At 40.8% G+C, this 17,062-nt stretch overlaps 1 protein-coding gene across 3 annotated transcripts in view; it reads left to right on the top strand.

Moving 5' to 3' along the window:
• Window positions 1-17,062, top strand: part of WDR7 (WD repeat domain 7) — a 357,763-nt gene that overhangs the window by 239,163 nt on the left and 101,538 nt on the right. For all 3 annotated transcript variants that reach the window (XM_039230510.1, XM_039230509.1, XM_039230511.1), the window contains one exon: window positions 10,554-10,740. In XM_039230510.1, coding sequence (XP_039086441.1) covers window positions 10,554-10,740 — 187 coding nt within the window. The remainder of the gene's footprint in view (window positions 1-10,553; window positions 10,741-17,062) is intronic.

Below are 17,062 nucleotides of genomic sequence, written 5' to 3'. Positions count from 1 at the left end.
CAAACAAACAAACAGTGCCTGAGACATAACAGGCACCATTAAATACTGAATGAGCGAAGGATCACTTAGCTGTAAGGCCCTGAAGCTGGAACTTAAACCCTGAAGTCCTTTTGTCCTTACAGATCTGCCTACCTACTCAGTTCTGCTGTTCTCCCCTCCCACACCTTTCGGAAACAGGACAGAGAAGTATTTGGATCATTTAAAGATTCCCTAGATTAATGGGTTTTTGGGGGTTTTTTGGTATCATAAACATCGGCTGCTGTTATTTTACTTCTTTATTGCTGATCCTCAGATTGTCCAAAAATCAGCACTTTTAACATTTCTGAGACAGGAAAAGGTTATTTGCAATAAGTCATAACTTTTTTTAAAAATTTTTAATGTTTTTTTCAATTTCTGAGAGAGAGAGAGAGCATGAGCAGGGGAGGGTCAGAGAGAGAGGGAGACACAGAATCTGAAGCAGGCCCCAGGCTCTGAGCTGGCTGTCAGCACAGAGCCCGACACGAGGCTCGAACCCACGAACCGTGAGATCATGACCTGAGCCGAAGTCAGACGCTCAACCAACTAAGCCACCCAGGTACCCTAAGTCATAACTTTTTGATTATAGGAAGGTAAGACTCCCTAACTCTAGCCTGTATCCAAAATATGTTAAATACGAAGAGCGAACATGAGATTAAGTGTCATTGTATAATACAACTTAATTTGAAATTCAGTAGAACCAAAAAAAAATGTACTGTGAATCAAAGAACATTTGGATTTTATTATCGTCTGATTATAGGACAAGAAACAGCAAATTATATTGAAATAGAACTGCTTTGATAAAATGGATAGTAAATTAATGAGTCATTAAATATCTTTGCTACATTGTCTTCCTAATTTAACAGTTACTTTATCCTTTTTATTAAAAGAAATGACTTGAGTTTTTGTGTAATACAGGATGTAAAAAGTTTAACAGTTTCTAATAACTGCATTAATACAAGGCATGTAGTTATAGAAGTGTTTGCTAATTAGCCCCTATCTATGAATGAAGCACACTACGTTGGAATTATTTTTAATTAAATCAAGTTTCTGTTATAAAGCAAAGGAATAGAATTCTAGATGGCACTCTGCCGTCGTTGTTCTTTGATGGACATTAACAAGTGGGAAAAGGCTTCCTTTACTTGGTTACACTTTGAAATAAGTGGCCAATCATTATTAATTCATTTTGCACTCATTGTAATGGCATAAATCATCATAAATTCATTTGGTTTAAAGTGCATATAATGTGTTCTCCCATAGGAGTTTCCTTGTAATTGAACTATTAATTAATGGATTTTTTTAAATATGACCTTTTTTCCCCCCTCCTCTGCTATTCCGAGCCAAGGGTGGTTAGTGGCCATTTCTTCATTCATGATATTTTTTAAGTGAGAAGAACAAGTTTGTTCTAACTAGGCCTGTTGACTGGCCGGACTGGCCTAGGAGAGACCAGATCCCAAGAAAATGGTTATGTATATTAACTTCCAGTGGGACACTAGTAATAATTATGAAAGTTCTACAAGAACTTTTTGAAAAATTCTCTGAAATGCTATGGTTTTGTAAGAATTCCAGTAAGACAATGTCACTCTCCCTTGATAAATATGGCATGGTGCTGGCTTCTTTTTGCACTTCCAGTTCTCAAAACTCCCTGTGGCCACTGGTTTTCAGACAGCATTGGCTGCCATAGAATTCACATTCCCTTGCCTACAGCAAGGAGGCATTCTATACCGGAGGTCCCCTGTCCCCTTGTTACGCAGTGCCCTTCCACATTTCCTTCCTTCGGTCCTTTAACTTATCCAGTGCTGTGTCCTTCATTCAGGCTACACTGGCTGCTTAGAGGGCTTGTAGGAGCTCATTCTAGAATCGGCCTGTGAGGTAACCACAGGATTCCTATGAGGTCTTCATGCTTCAAGGGAAACATGGGAGGGAAAATATAGCCTTTCCTTGAGGGAAATAAAAATTACAGATGGAAAGCTAGGGAAAAAATCAAGTTTACAACTTTTTAAGCTATCCTTTCTTATTTAGTGCTATTTCAGCCCAAATAGAAACTGTGTAAAAAATACCACTGCATGATACATGTTCGCATCATGAATGTGTCATGTTACTAAGATCTGTGCTTGTATGAAACTAAAGGTTTGAGTTCATGGTGTATACAACTGACAGTTGACCCTGTGTGTGTGTGTGTGTGTGTGTGTGTGTGTGTGTGTGTGTAAGTGAAGAAAAGCCGTCTATCCAATAGACTGTGGAGAACTCATGGCACCACTATTATCAGGTCCAGTCTCCACCAGTTAGAAATGAAAGAGTGAAAAATAAGCGAAATAACAGCATAAAAGTATTATTTATTGTTAAATGGTGCTTAAAATAATATCCAGTGCTTATTTGCTTATACAAATATAAAACTATACTTTTTTATAGTTAATAAAGAGTTTTCATATAATAGACATTTTACAAATATAGGGTGCATTGATAAAGTGAGTCTACATTTGTAATAAGGATAAATAAATGCTCCAGAAGACAAATTTATTATTACCTAAGTAATAGCATCCGTGTGTGTGTATGTGTGTGTGTGTGTTTGTGAGAGAGAGAGAGACAGCTATGTTAATCTTTGAAAGAGCTGGTCAACATTACCAGCCAGACACTACAAAAATGTTTTGAATTGGTAGTTTGTATTGGTCAGTTCATGATGCAGCAGTATTCATCTTGCCAAAGCAACAAGTTAGCCGTAGTCTAATACTGTCAGCTTTTTAACCACAGGTTTTGTAGGCTTGATTTTGCTCTGTCTCGATTCTTTTCTCATTTTTAGTGTTTTGCTGTTACAGCAAAGCATAAATATTTTCTTGCAGCTTTGGTCTTACGTAGCACTTTTGAAAAACAGTAAGACTCAAGTTGGAACACTTAAAAAATACTTGAGATAAAAACCTTGAGATAAAAGAGCACTAAAATATGAGCTGTTGTTATTACTCTTGACTGCACGACCACAGAATTCAAACCTCGAGAGGGTCTAAGTTAATTGTGATTTATCTAATGCTGTATTTTTGCACTTTCTGCTTTTTAGAGGGTTTCATTTTGATTTGTTTTCTACTGTCTGCATTTTTGGTAGTTCATTTGTACTTGTGATGGACTGTGGTGACAGTATGCTACTCGCCGAACCCCCACTGTGAAGCTGTCACAGTATCTATACTATTTGCCTATTTTTTGGTGAGAAAAAACAGTAATTCGAAAAATGGACCTTGAATATGGTGCCAGAATTACTTGACCATATGGTCCCAGAATAATGCTAACTTCCATCCTGTAACCAAGTGAAGTAAGAGCCTCTTGGTGTTCTCAGTTAAGAGCCAGGGCCCTGTAATAGACATCTTAGTTGGGACTTACAGTGGGGAAGGTGCCCTGTGTTTCCAAACTTCAGATATCGGGGCCAGTAAAATTTACAAAAATAAGATGTGAGAGTATGTAACAGTGTTTTACGTTTTGTATTTTGCTCACTACGGCCATTAAAAACTAGCACCATCTTCATTATTTTTAAAAAATCTTTTATTTGCCCCAAAAAACAATACTAAGAACATAACCTGAGAATAAGCACTCCTTTCGGGGTTCCTGGGTGGCTCAGTCGGTTAAGCATGTGACTTCAGCTCAAGTCATGATCTCATAGTCCATGAGTTCGAACCCTGCTTCAGGCTGTGTGCTGACAGCTCCGAGCCTGGAATTGGCTTCCTATTCTGTGTCTCCCTCTCTCTCTGCTCCTCCCCCTACTCACACTCTGTCTCTCTCTCAAAATAAATACACAAATTTTTTTTAAAAAAAATAAGTGCTCCTTTAAACTGAATTAATTTAGCTTTATGAAAAAGACTACATTGTTTATATTTTTGCCATTTCACCATAAGGCCTTGGAAACTTTATCACAGACCAACGTAGCAGATTCTTGGAAGTTTCTGATTTGTGCATAATTTTGTTGACTATTCTGGGCACATACGGGGTAAAGGAATTCTCAGTATCTGCCAAAACAACAATTATTAAGTGATAGCTGAATATAAGGCATGGTGTTAAGCCTTATGCCAAACAAAAGTATTTTCAAAAAAATTCATATAGTGCAGGGAACTCATTTAGCAGATGTAAAATGGCAATAAAATAAAAATGAATAAAATTCAGACAATGAAATAAATGCCAAAAGATGTTATTACATGTATGGATAGTAATTACTATATATCTTTTAACATTTATTTGTCTTAGAGAGAGAGGGAAAGAGAGCGAGCGTGGGGAGGGGCAGAGAGAGGGAGAAAGAGGGCCCATAGCAGGCTCCACGCTGTGAGCACAGAGCCCAAAGCTACGCTTGAACTCATGAATCATGAGATCATGACCTGAGCCAAAACCGCGAGTTGGCCACTTAAGCAACAGAGCTATGTAGATGTCCCCTAATTGCTATACTGAAAAGGATTTCATTCTAAGGGAAGCCAGGAATTCCAGGGTAGGGGAAATCACTAGCCACCTCCTCCGCATGATTCTCCCTTCCCACGAGAACAGGACCGCAGTATCGTCGAAGGTGGCAAAACTGCCGCTAACGAATTGCATTTCCTGTGATCCCTTGAAACTAGTAGAATTCGTGTATGGTAGAATTCTTTTTTTTTTTTTTTTAATTTTTTTAATGTTTTATTTTATTATTTCTGAGGGAGAGAGAGAAAGACAGTGTGAGCAGGGGAAGGTCAGAGAGAGAGGGAGATGCAGAATCTGAAACAGGCTCCATGCTTTGAGCTAGCTGTCAGCACAGAACCTGATGTGGGGCTCGAACCCACAAACCGCAAGATCATGACCTGAGCCGAAGCTGGACGCTTAACCAACTGAGCCACCCAGGCGCCCCGGTAGAATTCTGACCAGTGAAATGTAATCAGACTTTAAAAAGAGGCTCAACTTAACTGGCACAAATCCCTTTACTCTTTCAGTGTTCTGCCACTCCCTGCCTGGAAGGTGGATGCTGTGCTAGACCATTTCATGACCATGATGCTACTAAGTTAGAGCCAAGACAACTGCAGGCATCGTGGTATGGCTATATTAGCTTTTGAACCAGTGATGGCAAACTTCCGATGGTGGGAGAAGCAGCAGCTGAAATTATGCCTTAATTCAGAAGGAGAGGAGATTGATTAGAAAGGATATAGTTTTGAATCCATAGTTGGGTAGAGCGTCATGAATAAAACACCGTCACAAAGATGCAAGTTGTGTTCAGACCTGCATACCGGCCCCATTACACACGGCCTGGGCCGCAGAGGCCCGGACTCCTCACCCAGGCCTGCTACTAACCCCTTGCCTTCTGCAATTCTGAAGCCTATCAATTCAGATACCTATCTCATCTGAAGCATAGGAGTCGATGCTATGTTTCTAAAGTCCTTTCGATTTGAAAATTCGGTGATTCTAATTAATCCATCTGGCTGGGAATGAGTAGATCAGAATTAACAGGCAATAGATCTTGTTCCTTTCTAATCACAACACAACCCAAGTATTGATCTTTCTAAAATGAAAATCTAATCAAACCTCTCCTTTGCTTAAAACTTTACGGTGGTTCCCCATTGTCACCAGAATAAACCGACTCCCAGCATGGCATAGGAGGCTCGTCGTGATTGAGCTCTAAGAACCTGTCCTGCCTTGTGTCTCACTGTTTATCCACCCCGTCCTCTCTTCTCCCTTGCCCACACTTCAGCCTCTCCCTTTCCCCCCAACACAGTTTCCAACCACGTTAAACCCTGTGTAATCTCTTCATCTGATTATGTTCTCTCTCATTTCCCGGTCTTCGGACATGTTCTCTCTTTCCATCATCCTCTCCTTTGAGTGGCTAACCATCGCTTATTCTTTAGGTTTGGGTATGGAAGTCCCCTTTCCCTGGAAGCCTTCACATACTTCTAAAATGGGGTTAAGTGCCCCTATTAAAGTTCTTTTTTTTTTTAATTTTCTTTTTTTATGTATATTTTTAAGACTGAGAAAAAGACAGCTCAAGCGGGGGGAGGGGCAAAGAGGATCTGAAGTGGACTCCATGCTGACAGCAGAGAACCCGATGTGGGGCTCAAACTCACGAACCATGAGATCATGACCTGAGCCGAAGTCAGACACTTAACCGACCCTAAATTCTGTTTTGATACCTTATCCTTATGAATCTTCTTACACTATTTAGAATATATTCAAATTACCTGTTTGCTCACCTGTCTCCTGAACTGGAATGAATTTCCTTGAGGGAAAGAATTTAGTCTTATTTCCTTTTGTTTTCCCAGCACTTAGTATTTTATAGTGACACTATAAATAGTTATCACATGAATCTTTGGATGGAAAGGTTGGCCAAATTGTGGAAAGCCTTGAATGAATGTCAGTCTGGTTCATTGAACTTTTTTAATACTGCCACTAGAGTGCCTTTTATGAGGGACTCGATCATGATCACAGATAATAGCATCATTCTCCACCTTCTTACTCAGTGAGGCACTATGGAACTGTGAGAAATATACATAAAATACATACGTATTTTGTACAAAATTAGATTTCATCTCATATAGATTAAAATACATCTATTATTGGGTACCAAAGGTTTAAAGAAATTTCCGAGAGATAAAGTTAAAATTCATAATATTGCCATGAGACTTTTTCTATCAAAAAGGAAGATACTATCAGTATCTTAATTTTAGCTATTTTTATCACCTTGGTCCATGTTGTAGAGCAGTTCTCTCATGGAATCGCAGGTCAGATAAACCCTCAATTACAGAATACAATATGAGTTGAAAAAGAGTAAATTTATCTATCCCTTTTTATTATCATAACAACCATTTTTTAAAGGCTTGCTCCTTAATATCATCAGAAAGAATGAATGATTAGGCAATTGGAAGTCTTGGGCATCTGAGATTATGCCTTCACAACATCAGTGTCATTATTCATAGGAGCATTAAAGTCATAAGCATCTTATTAATCAACAAGGCCAGAAATCAAAAGGTTTAACTTGAAAACCCTCTCCATCTTATCTTATTTACAGGTTTTGCTTGGAACAAGTTGTCGAGACAGATGTGGAATTTTAACTTTTTCTGCCTTTATAATTCCTAAACAGACCAAAATGATCTACTCTAGTCAGTAGATTTAATTTTTTTTAATGTTTATTTTTGAGAGGGAGAGATACAGAGAGTGAGGCGGGGAGGGGCAGAGAGAGAGGGAGACACAGAATCTGCAGCAGGTCCAGGCTCCGAGCTGTCAGCCCAGAGCCCTATGCGGGGCTGGAACTCACAAACTGCGAGATCATGACCAGAGCCAAAGTTGGACGCCCCTTGAGTTAGTAGATTTTAAATGTTTGTGTTAAATAGGCCATTTTTGTCTCTCCTCTTCTTGGCTCACACACGGCCTGCCAGAACTGTGGGCATCTTTGCTCTGTGTTACCCAGAGATGGTGATTTGAACTACAGCAGGAAGATTGCTATAGGAGGATTTCACTTATAAGTTCACTGTGAAATAGAAAGTGGTTTACGGGAACGGGTGACGGAGCTGCAGGGGACCCACGTTTCCTGCTGAACCAGGCAACCCCACAGTGAGGATAGATCACACTTTGCGGGGGGTGGGGGGGGAAGCAGGTACTCTGGGCGACCATTTCAAGGCCAGGGGTCTTTGGAAGTGTGCTTACTGATTCTCCCTCTTCTGTCATTTCGTTGGAGGGTAAGCAATCACATCCTCTATGCTGTCCTTCCTACTTTGTCAGAAAAACGATGGAAAATATCAAGAAATAGGCCACTTAATGCTTTGCTTTGCTCTCAGGATAAAATTGTCAGAGTGGTGAGGAAGCAGTCTCCAGAGTCCCCACGCAGAGGCCGCGAGAAATCGGCGAGGTCCCTGCTATGGGCAGACCCTCCTGCCTGTGATGAATACCGAGACAGTGGAGGGCAGTTAAGGAAGATGATGACTGAAATGCTATAAAACATTGTACTTAAGAAACCTTACTTCCCCTTCACAACATTGCTCACCAAGGGTACACGTTCAGGGGCCCCGCCCCTTGCAGGGGAAACCTTGGCTGCAAGTGCTTCAGGATGTCTGCAGAGCACAGAGAGGCTCTCACAGCTCCTCTGCAGCTCTCACATCCTCCTGGAAGTAGAGAATAACAGAAAAGCAGTGGATTTCTTAACATTTTGAAATACTCTGACCGACTGGGGCAGGGAGCTGCATTAGAAATGTACATGCAGTAAAGACAGATGTATTTCCATTTTAGGTCCATAATGTGTGCAAAGCACTGTGCTCGGTGGTTTGGGAGACAAAGTTCCATGAAACATGGTTCCTACCCTCAAGGAGCAGAAACTTGATGCAGAAAAGGGAAATGCATGGACATAGCTTATCTTTTTAAAAATATCTTGTGGTAAGGGAGGCATAAGTGCTGTCAGAAAATAGAAACCAGTGGGTCACTTTTTTTTAAGGAGTTTGTATTTTAATGATCCACGAAACTTGCAGTTTTACCTACGACATCTACATGAGAGTAAAAATTTCAAATACATGTATCATTGAAGTCGTGCATTTCAGGATGTTTCCTCCAGGAGGCTCTCCACACATAAGTACCTTTTCAGTTTATGGCAGGAGTTGTTAACCCAAGGCACATGGCCTGCTTGAAATTCTTCTGCAGAATTTGGTGGATACGTATATATATTGTATGTAGTTTTCCGGGGAAAAGACTGATGGTTTTCAACAGATTCGGAAAAGGTTCTGTGACAGAAGAGATTTTGAACCAGCAATAAACAAAGTGCATTCTCAGACTCTTATCTGGACTTTACAGCTTCCTTCACTTCCTCATCTCCATTGCAGTCCAGTCTCCTTGGACAGTTGGCTGGAACAGGGGCTCCTGGGTGGCTCAGTCGGTTGAGCATCTGACTCTTGGTTTCGGCTCAGGTCATGATCTCACAGTTGATTGGTTCGAGCCCTGCATCAGGCTCTGCGCTGACAGTGTGGAGCTTGCTTGGGATTCTCTGTCTCCCTGTCTCTCTGCCCCTCCCCTACTCATGCGCATGCCCGTGCGTGTGCTCTCTCTCTCAAAAAAAATAATAAAGAGGCAGTAAAGTATGTGAAGCTCATCAGCTTGGATGCATGCTACAAAGAGAACGGCCGTCTCATCAGGCTGCTTTAAAACACCAGATTCAACTTCAAAACACTACTTTAGGGGTGCCTGGGTGGTTCATTCGGTTGAGTGTCTCATTCTTGGTTTTGGCTCAGGTCATGATCTCATGGTTTGTGAGATCGAGCCCCACATCAAGCTCTGTGCTGACAGCATGGAGCCAGCTTTCAATTCTCTCTCATCCTCCTTTCTGCCCCTCCCCCACTCACCCTGTCTCTACCTTTGTAACTCTTTCAAAATAAATTTAAAAACAAACGATTGGCTAGAATATAAGCACGAGTAAATGTTTTTATTTGCTGAATGCATTAAAGTTTATATGCCATGTTCTTAATTTTGAGAACAGACCAGCTCAACATACTATTCGTGATGAGCCCTGACCACCATTTGTGGAGTATCCCTGGGTGCTGGGCACCCGACAAGATACCTTACACGCATTCATTCACTTAACACCCAGGCTCTTCATGAGGGATAGCTATTCTAATCCCCATTTTACAGACAAGGAAGCTCATGAGTACCTCCCTCAGCCCACCCCCACCCCAGTAGGTTATGAAACTGTCTTAAATCTGAAGCACATGAGCCCCTTAACCAGTTGGCTCTGCTGTTCTGTGACTTGTATTCGTTCCCCTCAAGAAACAGACAACCTCTTCTAAATTGCAGTTTGCTCTTTTCAACCCCAGTTTTCTTTTTCAAATGTCAAAATGCCTTTTGACACAGATGAGCTTTTGTAGCTTAATGGCCCTTGGGCGTATGTCCACAAATCGTTAGCGTTATCTTCAACATAAAGAAATAGATGTTAATTACAATCTGGATCATTTCATCAGATTTCGAAGTAATATTGAACTGTCTTTTAATTTTAATTCACAAACTCATGTGAAGATTTTACCACATACCTGACCTCAGTGTACTTGACCATGTACAGTAGAATATGGAGAAACATAGGTGCTTGTGGGGGAGACTTTTTAAAACTACCCCTCTCCCTTCTCCATCCCTCATCCCTGCAGGCAACATCATCTGCGATAAGAAGTGCAACTGACGGAAGCAGTTGACATAGGAACTATTAGGTGCAGAAGAGAGATGAACACCATATAACATCATTTGAAACCATATTGCATTTGTGCAGTGCCGAGTCGGGAAAAACCTTGTCAAGAAGTTAGGATGACTAATAATGTTTTGAAATTATATGTGCTTACTTATACATATATTTTTACATATATTATGCAACTAAAACCCTTTAGAACATGGTATAAAATATTGCAGCCTAGCTTACCTGTTTAAAGTATATGGCTTTGCGATCTCTTAATAATCTTGATGTTCAAAACCCCTTTTCAGTTAAAAAATAAAGAAATCCAACATGGTTTATAGTTTGAAAATATGCTTCAAAGAAAACATCACAGAAGTAAAAATTCTTTATTGCTCTCTCTTTTATTTTGTCATTTCAGGTAAGGCGCTGACATTTCTGCTGCTGCAGCCCCCGGGCCCCAAGCTGCCTCCACACAGCACGATCCGAAGAACGGCCATTGATCTGATTGGACGCGGTTTCACAGTCTGGGAGCCTTACATGGACGTGTCTGCAGTCCTCATGGGGCTTCTCGAACTTTGTGCTGATGCTGAGAAGCAGCTCGCCAAGTACGTGCTTGATTCCAGTTAATATGTGGGGGTTTTGTTGTGTTTTGTTTGTTTATTTCTGTTGGAGGTCATTGATTGACCTTGATAGGGTGTGCATTTTTGATAGACAAAAAAAAATAGACATCTCTATATATGAAAATTTGGATATAGACCATGAAAGTATATTTCTATAATTTGGGCACAGTTGGGATTTAGCTTTGAGCCAGTGAATGATCTGTGACATAGTTTTTCAATTATGTTTATGGGCCTTTTATAGATAATACTATATATTATTATCTACTAGTGTAAACACGTCACTTACAAGAGAAGTTATACATATGCTCGCTCTGAAATGTTTCACTGATAGAATATGTGGCCATAGTTTGGGGAGTTAACCTTCACACTCATTTTGATTTTTTAAAATAAAATTTATTATGGACACCTGGGTGGCTCAGTCAGTCACACATCTGACTTCAGCTCAGGTCATGATCTCACAGTTCATGGGTTTGGGCCCTGCATCAGGTTCTGTGCTGACAGCTCAGAGCCTGGAGTCTGCTTCAGATTCTGTGTCCCTTTTTCTCTGTTCCCTCGCTCATGCTCTCTTTCTCCTCTCTCTCAAAAATAAATAAACATTTAAAAAAATTTTTTAATAAAATTTATTTATTTTGAGAGAGAGAGAGAGCACGTGTGAGCCGGGGGATGGGGAAGGCAGAGAGAGGGAGAAAGAGAGGAGAAAATCCCAAGCAGGCTCATGCTGTCAACGCAGAGCCTGATATGGTGCTCGATCTCATGAACCATGAGATCATGCCCTGAGCCAAAATCAAGCATCAGACACTTAACTGACTGAACCACCCAGGCACCCCTCATAGTGACTTTTAAATCACACTTTTTAAGGCTTCCCTTGCATACAGGAAATGACCGGCCATAGGAGGTTGTAGAGATGAAGGTCCTGGGAAAGGCAGATGAGCTGAGGGAGCCACTAAAATGAAATAAGTAGGAAACCCTTGGTAGCCAAGTGGCTAAGAATGATGGGAAGAGGATTGGGGGTGGTGATAGAGATTCATCTTGACTAATTCCCCAGAGGAAGATTTTTGGTTTGGTTTGGTTTTTTTAGAATAGCGGTCTTAGCTGGTGGGAATTCCTGGTGGTAGGAATCCTGGACCTGGCCCACGTACCTTTCTAAGTGCAAATGTTATCGCCTCTGATTTTCTCAATGATTGGCATATAATTCTTATCTTTGTTAACCTTGGAAAAAACTAGAAGTCTCTGACCTTTTCTTCATGGTTGTCTTTCTCATAGCCCACAGTTCCCTTATGACCCATCGTGGCTTTGGGGTCTTTCTGCTGGCTGCATTAGGCTTAGGAGAAGAAGCCAGTAGAGGCTGGACTATGGCTTTGCCTGCAGGTTGGGCATTCCCGGCCCAGAGTCCCAAGATACTGGTAGGAGAAGGAGTTTACTTCTAGTTTAGGCAGCTGTCCGCCCCCCACTTCTGTCTTACTACCACGCTTCGAAACATGACCTCTGTGTCTCCCTAGCTGTACGCTTTTCATTCGGTCCCTTTACCTCTTACCTCAGTTCCCTCTATAAGTTAAGCACCCGCCTTATAAGGTTGATACTGAATGTGTTTATATTTGCGGAGTGCTTCAACGAGTACTTAGCACATATTAAAAGATTGAATGGACGTTTCCTGTTTGGTGTTAGTGTGGGTGGAGATGCCATTGTCATTGTTTTAGTGTTCAACAGACCAAGAGCAGCTCGTTTCTAGAATGAATTGTTTGACATAATGGCAGCCAGGATAGGTTTTGGATACAAGAGGCCTGAAGGTCCTTGACTGACTATAAGAAGTAGACAAGTAGTGAGCCCGTGAGTTTGAAGCAATAGCAAGAGGCAGCTGGCCTTTGTGCAAACGCCAGAACATGTTTCCAACCCTTTCTCCTCTCCCTTGGCTCGCAGATGCCTTGTATACCCTCCAAGGAGTCTAGAATTTTGTTTTGACCTAATTTTTTAGCCTGTTTTCAAAGCTGATCTAAACACAATTTCAACAGCACGCAGTCTTGTTTGGTTGCCAGGAGAAGTAATGGGCTTTATTTTAGGCATACTATTTAAAATTTGCTTTATTTTGTTTTTCAATCAGTTTACATGAAGCTTCTATCAGCAAACATAAAGATGCACTGTGTTTTATCAACATGTAGTATGTACACAGACACAAATACTTTAGTTCTTCAGTACGTAATTTAAATCTTGCTGTTACATCCTTTTCTGTCATGAAGATTAGTATAACTCTCTATACACAGCTCTGAATAAATGAATGTATCAGCATGTAGCCTTGAGGAGTCCAATGTAATTTTCATCATGATAAATTGCATAATAAGCAAGAAAATGTTTGCTTATTAATCTGTAACAAGATTTAGATTGAAAATGGCCTGTCCCATCCATGGCACACTTGGTGCAGGGTGCAGAAGGACCGAGATGGAGCAGAATGGAGCAGGGGCGCGTACAGGAGGGATCCACAGTGTGCCCGCCTCCTGGGCCACCCTTTTGTGCGTGATTTACTGTGTACTCGGGTTCAGCTACCTTGCTTCTGACTGTGGTGGTAAGCATGCTTTATGAAGAAGCTTTTATGTTAGGCTTGTGCTTTTTTTTTAATTCCAGTTCACATTAATTGAAAAAGAAAAACACTTACACAACGCTTCCCTCTTGATTCCCCTTCTTGTGAGTTTATGAGGGAGGGGACCAAGGAGGACATCTAGCTCAGACTGTTGCCTCGTTCTGGAGAACACATATGATAGCAGAGTTTCTTTCCTCTGTCTCTCACACATTGACATCGTCTGTCAGAGATGGTTTCTGAGAGGCCTCCTGAAAAACTGTAGATGGGCTCGACTGATAGGGCATTTTTCCAGAATTAAAATGCCTTTCTTTTCAAGACACGACTGAGAATTTTACATCTTAGAAATAAAAATAAAACCAGTTGTTTTCTCATATTCTCAAATATTTCACCAAATTTTAACCTGTGTTAACCATGCTTTTACTGAGTAGTTAATATACAGAAGGGACAGTATGGGGTATTGTGTAGTCACAAAATCGCATCAAACAAGGCACTCCAGGACACTTGCAGTCTGAAGGAAGGGTAAGATGTGCCTGGAGGTAATCACAATAGGAAGGGAGAAGGAGCGTGAAAGGTATGGATGCCCAGAGCGTGGGGGTGGGGGGGTGAGTCACAACTGGGTGCTCAGAAAGGATGCCAGCAAGAGTTTCATTTGCATCTTTCATTTGAATAATTGTGCGGAGAGGCAGAAGAGCAAAGACCTGCAGAAGACAGAGATGGGCACGTACAGGCATGCCCAGAAGATGCCAAAGATGCCCTCCTTAAAACGTAGGACAAATGACTGGAAATGCTGTTTTACATTTTATTGATGAATTCCTTGCAGAGCCTCTGGGGCGCCTGGGTGGCTCAGTCGGTTAAGCAACCGACTTCGGCTCAGGTCATGATCTCACGGTTCATGAGTTCGAGCCCTGCATTGGGCTCTGTGCTGACAGCTAGCTCAGAGCCTGGAGCCTGTTTCAGATTCTGTATCTCCCTCTCTCTCTGACCCTCCCCTGTTCACACTGTCTCTCTCTCTCTCTCTCTCTCAGAAATAAATAAAACATTTTAAAAAAATTTTTTTAAGAAGAATTCCTTGCAGAACCTCAACTGGTGGTGTCCCCAAGTAAAACTTGAACGTAAGCCCCTTCCTGGTTATCTTTGGGGAATAGAATTAGGGCTCAAAAGAGGATTGATTTACCTTTTACTTTATAAAAAGATGAGAAAAATGATAATAGAAGATCATAAAGCAAATCTGAGAGCGGTTCTGTCTCTCGTCCACAGAAACACCGGTCAGTGAAAAAGGTGAGTTTCAGACCTAGGTCTCACTGACTCCAGGGCCCCTGCTCCCAGCCCTCTGCCTCCCCCACGGCACCTGCTCCCACCACTCTGCATCCCCCACCTCCCGTGCCCACAGAGGAAAACAGCCTGTTCAGAGGACATGAAAGTGGTCAAGTCAGAATTTTCAGCGTCCTTTCAGATTTTTAAAAACATATCTAATGAAATCATTTTCATCACGAATTTTGTACTTTGTGGAAAAATAGCCTATTTAAATATCAGTAAGCTCCTCCAGTGCCTGGGCCATGTATTATGCATGTATTCATATTTATTCATAGCACCTGGCAAATGATTTGCATTCAATAAACATTTAATAAAGTCATAGAATTTTAAAGATGAAAATCTTCAGCAGCTTTCAGTCCAGTGCTCTCAAGATGCTGTTCAATAAAGACAATGTTCAGAGAGCTGATCCAGCCTTCCTGACATCCCAGCGATACGGGAAGAGCGAAGGTGGTCACTCGGGTCTCCCAGCTCCCATTCTGCTGTTCCCATACCCATATGGGTACGCCACCCTTTATGTGACAAATGATCCACAGGTAGACTCTCTGAGGAATTTTTTAAATTAATGATTATGGGCTGCTCAATGATGATGGACCATTCAATAGAAAATCCAGGCTGAGTTGCATTGAGATCTCAGGTAGAGCCATCCCCAACTCATTGTGAGAAAAATAGAAACCTGCAGTATTATGTGTTTTATAAATCCCTCATTTTTTAGAGCAGCATGGTTACGTAAGTAAGGAATTAGAAACAGGTGAAAATCCTACTTTATAAATGTATAGAAAAATCCTTGTGCTTCTGGAAAGTTAGTCTCCCTTCTATATATGTTGTGCTCTGATTTTGATTCTGTTTTCCTAGTTCATATTGTGGGGCCTTTACTCTGAAAGCAAAGGGCAGAGCCGTTTTGGCACCCACTGCCAAAGATGGGCAGTCTCTTATCTCTTACTGCCATGACTGAGGGATGTTAATGAATTACCAAAGCCCACTGCTTTTCTGGGATATTCAGTTTCCCAAACTTTAAACGAGAAACACATAGTCACTGGAAACCAGACACGCTTTGGTAAGCCCTATATGTTAGAAATATTCTTTTTGAACTACATAGAGTTGGAGAAAAAGGAATTGACATTTTAATTCACATTTCAACCGTATTTTTAAAAATTTGAACGGCGGGGAGTAGAGAAAAGAACACCTCATACAAACAATAAGGTCCTTTAGGATTTTACATTTAAATTTTCCTATTCACATGACATCTATTTTTAATAGAAAATTTGTAATCTCAGCGAACCATTTCACCAAATTTTGTTAGCATAGATTTTACATTACAACTCATAGTTGTAAATGTGTACAATATATAGGAAATAGGTCTAAAAGAAAGGCACTTGTTGGGGGAATCGCCATGTTTGCGTTTAAGAGACTAATGCCACCTTTGAGTTATGAAATTAAGGTTTAACGTGACAAGAATTGACAATTCTTTATTATATTAAAGACTCTTTTTAGTACATCTGTTTTACCCAGAAGGGGTAAGATGGAATTACCAGCTGTTATGTAATTAAGTATGCATTTTCAAAATGCTTTTAATCTTTGTTTTTCATGAGCTGTGTTTTCAGTGCCCTGTTAACTATTTGTCTTGGTCAGTTTAGACTTCCATAACAATTACCACAGGTTGGTATTGAAATTTATTTCTTATAGTTCTTAAAGTTGGGAAGTCCAAGAACAAGGTACTGACAAAGCAAGTTTCTTTCTGAGACCTCTTTTCTGGGCTGGTAAGTGGCTGGCTGCCGTGTTGCTGTGTGCTCACAACTTGGGGAGAGAGTGAGAGCAAGCTTTCTGGTGTCTCTTAAATGGGCACAAATCGCACCATGAGGACCTCAGCCACATGTCCTCAGCTGACCCTAATTATCTCCCAGAGGCTCTGTCTCCAAATACCATCACATTGGGGGGAAGTTTCAGGGGATACAAACATTGAGTCCATAATACTGTTGACCATGATTTGTGGGTTGTTCTATGAAAGTTTAAGTGGTTTTTCCCCCCGAATATTCTCGTAGAGTATTCCTTAATTTGACCAATGGGGAAGTCTGACAATTGTAGACGGTGACATTTAACTATAGTGGTCTTACATGTAACTTTTAGAATGCTTTTACCATAGTGGAGTAAGGGTTAGAACAGGATTAATGAGCGGTCATGTAAGGAATGAGCTCAGCCTGAGTGAACTATTTTTCTATTCATGATGTTTATTTACAGTATCTGTCATCACTGGTATTTCATATGGGATGCATATACCGAAATGCTGAGTAAAATAGAGAGTATGTCACCTCTTATTTTTTAAACTAAAGACCCATGTTATAAACTTAAATGACAGATGATCTGCATAACAGCCAGATAAGCAGGCTCAGATGAAAAGAATGAGTTCCATGTTTACATACAGAT

The sequence above is a fragment of the Hyaena hyaena genome, unplaced genomic scaffold, assembly GCF_003009895.1.
Source record: "Hyaena hyaena isolate Hyena2069 unplaced genomic scaffold, ASM300989v1 scaffold_47, whole genome shotgun sequence".
Lineage (NCBI taxonomy): Eukaryota > Metazoa > Chordata > Mammalia > Carnivora > Hyaenidae > Hyaena > Hyaena hyaena.
The sequence above is the reverse complement of the archived record's forward strand: the minus strand, read 5'-3'. Positions and strand labels throughout refer to the sequence as shown.